Consider the following 7,672-nt stretch of genomic DNA (forward strand, 5'->3'; position numbering starts at 1 on the left):
ATTTCAGGTTCTGTGGGCCTGGGGAGGGCGCGGGTCCTGATCCGACCTCCCCTGGCCGAGGAGAGGTGGGGGCTGGCTGATACCAGCCGTCAGAGCTGGTGGAGGAGGGGGAGGCGGCCTGTGGACCACCCATCCTACCTGGTGTCCACATGGAAGGAAGGTTGAATGTGCTGGCAGCGGCAGCCCCCTCTGTCACAGAAAGGGACACGGGAGTTGGCCACGCCCACCCTGTGCAGTGCAGGTCTGCTGCGGGTGCTTCCCCCTGGCCCAGAGCAGGTGGGCGGATGCCAGGCAGCGGCCTGGGGCAGTGACCAGAGCGAGGGGCTGCTGGGAGAGGGTGCCCGGCCAGCGCACCTGGAAGCCATGCAGGCGGGATTCACGTTCCCTGTCCCAAAACCTCTGCTTTGCTGAGCTCTTCCCAAGAGCCGCGGTCCGTTCCCAGCGTCTGCCCTGGGCGCTGGCCGAGGAAGCGACGCGAGCACCTGCTTCCAGCCCCCGCCATGTCCGCGTGAGTCCTGGTGCTCTGCTCTGGTCACGGACGCCTCCATGGGTGCAGCCAGACGCTCCGCTTCCCACCCAGGAGCCGCTCCACTGTCTCCACTTAGAACGTAGGGGGTGGGTTACAGGTGCCGCGTGGCGTGCAAGCCTGCAGGAGACACTCGGACAAGGCAGAGCCAGGCCCACTTTACACTCACCCTGCGAGGATTCCTGGAGCAACGCAATGGCCGGGCCTTAAGAGAACTGCACTGGGCCGAGCTCCCGCTCCAAATCCTCAAGCCCAGAAACCTGGAGTCATCACGGGCATCCCCCCCCCCCCACACACACACACCACATCACGTCTGCCTCTGGAAACCCCGTGTCTGTTGGGTCTCCCAAGGGCTAAGGTGCCTGCATCACATCAGCCTGGGGCTGGGGACTCGGCCGACACCACAGGGGACACAGCCTCTGCCTCAGGGGTCCTGCCGAGGGGCTGTGCGGCCGCACAGGGTGGCGGGAGCTCACACCAGGCACTGGCCAGCCGGGGACTTCCGGGGACACTAGATTACCTCCCGCCTCCATCTCTTCCCAGCCAAGGACGGGGTGGGACAGACCTAAAACACGGCCTGGCACAGAGCAGAAGCTGAATAAATGACAGGGCCGGGGGACCGCTGGTCCCTGCAGAGCAGACGTGAGGAGTCAGGGTAAAGGGGCCCAGCGTGACACAGCAGCCCTGCCTCCCAAAGGGCAATGGTGACTTGCTAGGATAGACGGCTGGATCTTTTTTCCTTGAAGTACGAATTTATTTGGACATTTTATTTATCTGAAAAGCAGAGCGAGTTTGGATGGCTGGTTCACTCCCCAAATGCCAGTAACATCCACGCGGGAGCCAGGAGCCAGGAACTCCATCCGGGTCTCCCACGTGGATGCAGGGGCCCGAGCACCTGGGCCATCCTCTGCTGCTTTCCCAGGTGCATGAGCAGGGAGCTGGATCAGAAGCAGAGAAGCCGGGACTTGAACCGGTGGCCTTATGAGACGCCCATGTCACAGGCGGCGGCTTATCCCGCCGCACCCCCAAATCCTTAAAGGCAATATTGTTAAAAATAACGGACTGTGGCGTTATTTTGTTTGGGTCCCGGTACGCCTGTTTATCTGCCTGGGAGTGTGTAGGCGACTCTGCCTCAGTCCACCTGCAAAAGGGTGCCCACCTCGGCATGCCCAAATTTGGAATAAATCGCTAGTGGGAAACCCTTAGGAGCAGTTATGTTTCTTCTACCTTCCACACGGCCCATAGCTAGGGGTCACGCGCCACCACGTCCCGTCTCGGGTCCCACTCCTGCGGCAGCCCCTCGCTTGGCCCTGAAATGCAAAGGGAGAGTACGCATGCGCAGTAGCGCTGCCGCCATTTCAGTAAAGGGCAGCGACGACGGCTTCTTCGCGTCATCAGTGCGCGACGGGCGGGCCGCCGGCCGGTGGCTCAAGTCGCTCCTGGCCCAGTGGGCCGGGTTGGGTAGGGCGGCCCGGGAAGCTGGGTGGCTGAGGGGCGTGATGGGAGAGGCGGTCGTGGCCGCGGGGCCTTGCCCGCTGCGCGAGGACAGCTTCACGCGCTTCTCGTCGCAGAGCAATGTGTACGGGCTGGCAGGCGGCGCTGGTGGCCGCGGGGAGCTGCTGGCCGCCACCCTTAAAGGCAAGGTGCTGGGCTTCCGCTACCAAGACCTCCGACAGAAAATCCGGCCGGTGGCCAAGGAGCTGCAGTTCAACTACATCCCCGGTGCGTGGCGCCCTAGAGCTGGGGGGGCGGGTGGCGCGTGGAGCGCAGAGTTGAGAAGGCTCCTGAAACCCTGGCTGAGCGCGGTCCCCAAAAAAGACAGTGGATCAGGGTGACTGACGGGATCATGGGATCATTGGTGCCAGCGCAGGGGTAGTAAGGGCCTGGAAGTGGGGAGGGTCAGCGGCCACTCAAGTTTGGAGTATCAGGGGTCACGAAGCTCCCTGAAACGCGACCTTTGACCTCTGCCCTCCAGTGGACGCCGAGATCGTCTCCATCGACACCTTTAACAAGTCGCCCCCAAAGAGGGGCCTGGTTGTGGGCATCACGTTCATCAAGGTACCCCGAGCGCCTGCCCCTTCCACGTGGGTTGAGCCCCCCAGCCTGCCGCCCCTCCCCCTAAGGCCACTCCCCCCACCCCCCCAGGACTCAGGGGACAAGGGCAGCCCCTTCCTCAACATCTACTGCGACTACGAGCCTGGCTCTGAGTACAACCTGGACTCCATCGCCCGTGAGCGGGGCTTGGGAAGCATCTGGGGGGGGGGGGGGTCTGGCAGGTGTCCCGTGCCCACCTGCCTGTGCCCTCTGCAGAGAGCTGCCTGAACTTGGAGCTCCAGTTCACGCCCTTCCAGCTGTGCCATGCAGAGTGAGTGTCCCCTGGGCCCCTGCGCCCAGCTGAGACTTCCGCAGGGTGGTGGACGCCAGGAGCCCCGCGGGTCGGGGCAGGAGCCACAGCGCTGCCCTGTCTCAAGGCCCCGGGGTCTGGCACAGGGGTCGCAGGCTTGGTGTTCGGGGGCTGCTCCACGCGCCTGCAGCGGGGAGACTGGAAGCAGCAGCTGAGGGGCCCGGGAAACCTGCAGCTGGGGCTGCGCGCGGCCGGCTGTGCCCTGAGCCGCTGCAGGGCCTGGGTCCTGGAGCTGCAGGGGTCCCGCAGGAGCGGGGCTCACGGACACGCGGCTGCTCTGCCACACTGAGGTTCTGGACGCTCCGCGGGCAGGGTCCAGGTCGGGGGTCAGCTGGAGACCGTGTTTCTGCTGAGCGGGAACGACCCTGCCATCCACCTCTACAAGGAGGTGAGGCCGGGGCCGAGGGCGGCAGGGGCGGCGGGGGCGGGCGCCGCCCGGGGCTCACTCCCGCTCCCCCCAGGACGAGGGCCTGCACCAGTTTGAGGAGCAGCCGGTGGAGAACCTGTTCCCGGAGCTCACGGACCTGCCCAGCAGGTAGCCCGGTGGCAGCCTTAGGGGGCCTGGGCAGCCCGGAGGGAGGCAGCAGCGGCCGCGCCCCGGCCCCCGGGAAATCGGTCAGCCGTGGGGACCCCAGTGAGCGGGTGTGGGGAAGGACCCCCAGGGACACCGGGCTGCTCCCCGGAGGGAGGGCTGTGTGGGGTGTGGGTGCGCGATGGCCTGTCCCGTCCGTCTGTCCGTCCATCCACCCGCTCCTGCCCAGCGTCCTCTGGCTGGACGTCCGCAGCCTCCCCGGCACGACCCGGCGCCTCTCGGCCCTTGGCTGTCAGAGCGGCTACGTCCGCGTCGCCCACGTGGACCAGCAGAGCCGAGGTGGGGGCGGGGCCGAGGAGGGGAGGTGGGGCCGGGGGCGGGGCCGGGCCCTGAGTCTGCGCCCTCCTCACAGAGGTGCTGCAGGTGTGGACGGTCCTGCAGGACGGCCCCGTGTCCCGAGTGATCCTGTTCAGCCTCTCAGGCCCAGACGGTGAGCGCTGGGTGCGGGGGTGGGGGAGGGGAGCCAGCTGCCCCTCTCCCAAAGCGTTGGGCCCTCACCCCCCGCATCCCTCACTCCCACTCGGCCCCGCCCTCCCTCTGCCATCTGCCCCGTGGTCCAACCCACATCCACATCCTCCCACGCTGGTCTAGCCTCAGACCTCTGCCCTGGAGTCGTGTCCACTGCCGTCCCCTCGTGGTCTAACCTGCACCTCTCTTGCTGTGATTTCTTCTGATCGCCCTGCTGCTGCTGCTGCCCTCACGGTGGCCCCGCCTCCCCGGGCTGGCCGCCTCCCCTGTGCTTGGCCCTTGCTGGCTTCCCCTTGACCTGGCCTCTGTCCCCCGACCCCCTCGACCCCTCGGGTTGCTCTGCTGTCTTCCTCCCCTGCTGCAGTCCAGCCTGAGACTCCCCTGTGTACTCTCCTGTTGTGGTCTAGCCTTGGACTGTTTAAACCACCATCTAACTCCTGTCTGTCCTCTTGGCACCTGGCCTCAGGCCAGCCTCTGACCCTACCCTGTTAGCACCAGCTCCAGTCTTCTTCCCGCTCGAGGGGATGGGGTGTGCAGGAGGGCCTGGAGCCCATCCCCACAGACCTCTCCCTCCCCTCCCCCACTCCCGTGCCTCTCCAGAGCCCGGGGACAGGCCGCAGCGGGAAGAGCACAGCTTGCTGGTGGCCAGCATGTTGGAGCCGGCCGTGGTGTACCGGTGAGAGGGCCAGGGGCCTGCACCTGCACCCTGGGCCCGGCCTTGTTCTCCACAGGAGGTCCCTGTGGGTACAGTGTGACCCGGGGAGGGGCCGGGGGCATGGAAGCCTCTGTCTTGTGGGGACTGCTGAGGCCCAGGGGCAGGGACAGTGGGGGAACGGGAGTGCTGCCCCCCCCCCGTGTGTAGCCTATGGTTCTCAGAGGGGGAGGGGAGAACTTCCGGAAGCGGCCCAGTGGGCTCCTGTGGACAGGGCGCGCCCTCCCAGGCTCAGCCGGCAAGGAGCCCTCGGGGTGGCCGGGCTGCCAGTTCCCCAGCCTGCACCGCCCGGGGTTCCATGTGCGGGAGCAGCGCGGACGCCCAGGCTGCAGAGCCAGGGCTGGATGGGGAGGGGGCGGAGGGAGGGGGTGGCCCCGCTGGGGCTGTGACGACGTCCACAGGGGACCCCGAGGGCTGCGGGCAGGCGCTGCTGGGGACCCCAGGCCCTGCCTCGTCCGCCCTGCAGGGACCTGCTGGGCCGGGGCCTCGGGGACCAGCTCCTCCTGCCTGGCAGCGACCAGTTTGACAGCGTCCTCTGCGGCCTGGTCACGGACGTGGACCTGGATGGGCGGCCGGAAGTGCTGGTGGCCACCTACGGACAGGTGGGGCCTGAGCCACGGGCCCCGCCCCCACCTGCCTCCTCCACGCGGGCCCCCCCGAGTGACCGGGCCCCCTCCCCCTGCAGGAGCTGCTCTGCTACAAGTATGGGCCCCCCAAGGCCGGGCCCCCCGAGGCCGAGCCGGGGTTCTACCTGCTGTGGCAACGGAGCTTCTGCAGCCCGCTGCTGGCCATGGCGCACGTGGACCTCACCGGGGACGGGCTGCAGGAGCTGGCCGTGGTCTCCCTGAAGGGCGTGCACATCCTGCAGGTAGCCTGGGGCCCCGGGGCCTTGGGGCAGGGGTCTGGGGTGCGTGAGAGAAGATTCTGGGGGCGGTCCCTGTCGGCCAGGGACCACTGTGAGCACGACATCCGTCACCCCGGCCTCGGGAGCCTGCCCCGAACCCTGCCCTTCCCTGCAGCCTGACCGCAGCCCCCTCCTCTCCACGGCCACCGGCCCCGCTGCAGCCGGCCTCCCCCTTCGCCTGCCCTGGGACCCCTCGGTCTTCTGTTGCACTTTGACCTCTGGCTGTCCCGCAGCACTGCAACTGCCATTTCCCTCATTGGGGTCTAACCTGCAGCCATCCCAATGGCACAGGGTCTAACCTCGGCGCCTCCACCAGGCCGCACCTCTCCGGCTGCACCCTCGTTTCCCGAGCCGGCACCTGCCTTCTCCTCCCTCTGCTCCGATGCAGGCTCCCTGGGCATTTCTGCTTCCTCTGCAGTGTCTGCATGGCCTTTTTCCTCTAGTCTGATCCTCAGCAGAGTAGCCCAGGTTAGACCTCAAGGGAAAGAGATGGAAAGGTCTGAGGCTGAGCCACAGGAGATAGGACAGAGGTTAGACCTGAGTGAAATGGAATGAGGTTAGACCTCCGTGGAAGAGACTGGGGTTAGACCTCCGTGGAAGAGACTGGGGTTAGAGACAGTGGCAAGGTCTGAGGTTAGACCTCCATGGAAGAGACTGGGGTTAGAGTTAATGGTGAGGTCTGAGGTTAGACCTCCATAGCATAGACTAGGGATAGAATCAGAGCCGAGGTCTGAGGTTAGACCTCCATGGAAGAGACTGGGGTCTGTTTATGGGAGGAAGGGCTTCCCTTGTACTGTGACCCCTGGCACGTCATCCCTCATTAAACTGATTTCTTTATTTAGGAAGAGTTACACAGAGAGAGGGAGAGGTAGGAAGAGAGGTCTTCCATCTGCTGGTTCATTCCCCCCGATGGCCACAACAGCCAGGGCTGGCCCAGGCTGAAGCCAGGAGTTGCTTCGGGTCTTCCACGTGGGTGGCAGGGGCCCGAGCACCTGGGCCATCCTCCACTGCTGTCCCAGGCCATTAGCAGAGAGCCAGATGGGAGAGGAGCCGCGGGGACACAAACAGGCACCCAGATGGGGTGCTGGCACTGCAGGTGGCAGCTTTCCCTGCTATGCCACAGCGCCGGCCCCTGTGATCTATTTCAAGCCGTTTCACTCTGGCCTCTCCGTCTCTTCTATTAAGGTCTAACCTCAGACCCTCCAGCTGGGCTCTAACTCTGTCCTTGGAGTTGTGACAGATCCCTCTGCCCTCCACTTTGATCTGCCACTTCCCTGCGCACTGACGTACCCATTTCGGCTGGGTCTCGCCTTTGTCCCCTGTGGTCTAACCTCAGCCCGCCTCCAGCAGGGGAAGCTCACAGCTCCCTACCTTTGAGTGTAGACTTTGTCCCTCCCATGGAAATGCACTGATGCCCCCCACCCCGGGGTCTAGCCTCTGTCACAGAGACCCCTTCCCCCATACACCTGTGCTCTGCTCTCTGCCCTCCACCTTGGCCGAGCTCCTGGCTCCAGGGTTATCCGGCTGCAGGCTGGCCACTGTGGTCTAGCCTGCAGCCCTCGGCTCTGTCTCAGCTCGCTCTCCCCTCTCCTTGCCCACAGCACAGCCTGGTCCAGGCCTCAGAGCTGGTGCTCACACGGCTTCGGCGTCAAGTAGAGCGGAGGAGACGGCGCTCACAAGGCCTGGGGGGTGGGGCGGCTCCAGGGCCTGCTGAGCCCCCAGCCCCCTGAGCAGCCACACCCTCCCTCTTCTCGGGCCTGGGGCCGGTCATGGGGAGCCCCCAGGATAGAGGGGCCCTGGCCCTGGCAAGCCCCCTCCTTCCGGTGTGCCCCAGTGTCCCGCTCAGCCCCCTCCCGTCCTGACGAGACTCATCAGGCCAACAAGGATTTCTGTGTTGGAGGAACAAGGCTGTCACAGGTGTCGTCATCCTTTTGTTTGGCAGGCATCCGCTGAGCACCTGCTGTGTGCCGGGCTTCGCGCTGTCCAGAATCCAGGGAGGGGCCTCGCCGCGGGCCGGGGGAGTCGGGGCCAGGCCCAGAGGCAGGGCAGACAGGCTAAAGTGGAAC

The 7,672-nt window shown here is 65.8% G+C and overlaps 1 protein-coding gene across 1 annotated transcript; it reads left to right on the forward strand.

The window, feature by feature from the left end:
- Positions 1-1,914: 1,914 nt before the first annotated feature.
- KPTN (kaptin, actin binding protein) lies at positions 1,915-7,509 on the forward strand. Its single transcript, XM_002722888.5, has 12 exons — positions 1,915-2,248; positions 2,502-2,584; positions 2,672-2,756; positions 2,837-2,891; positions 3,243-3,318; positions 3,392-3,465; positions 3,692-3,801; positions 3,875-3,952; positions 4,591-4,666; positions 5,169-5,304; positions 5,388-5,570; positions 7,208-7,509. Exons 1-12 carry the CDS (start codon positions 2,026-2,028, stop codon positions 7,334-7,336), a joined length of 1,308 nt encoding a protein of 435 aa, XP_002722934.4. The 5' UTR covers positions 1,915-2,025; the 3' UTR covers positions 7,337-7,509.
- The last annotated feature ends 163 nt before the right edge of the window (positions 7,510-7,672 follow it).

The sequence above is a fragment of the Oryctolagus cuniculus genome, chromosome 18, assembly GCF_051225735.1.
Source record: "Oryctolagus cuniculus isolate XC-2025 breed Fujian yellow rabbit chromosome 18, ASM5122573v1, whole genome shotgun sequence".
Classification (NCBI taxonomy): domain Eukaryota; kingdom Metazoa; phylum Chordata; class Mammalia; order Lagomorpha; family Leporidae; genus Oryctolagus; species Oryctolagus cuniculus.

Coding starts and splice junctions, on each gene's coding strand:
- KPTN (XM_002722888.5), top strand. CDS start 2,026: ATGGGAGAGGCGGTCGTGGCCGCGGGGCCTTGCCCGCTGCGCGAGGAC. Junction 2,892..3,242: donor TTCCAGCTGTGCCATGCAGA/GTGAGTGTCCCC, acceptor CTCCGCGGGCAG/GGTCCAGGTCGGGGGTCAGC. Junction 3,953..4,590: donor CAGCCTCTCAGGCCCAGACG/GTGAGCGCTGGG, acceptor GTGCCTCTCCAG/AGCCCGGGGACAGGCCGCAG.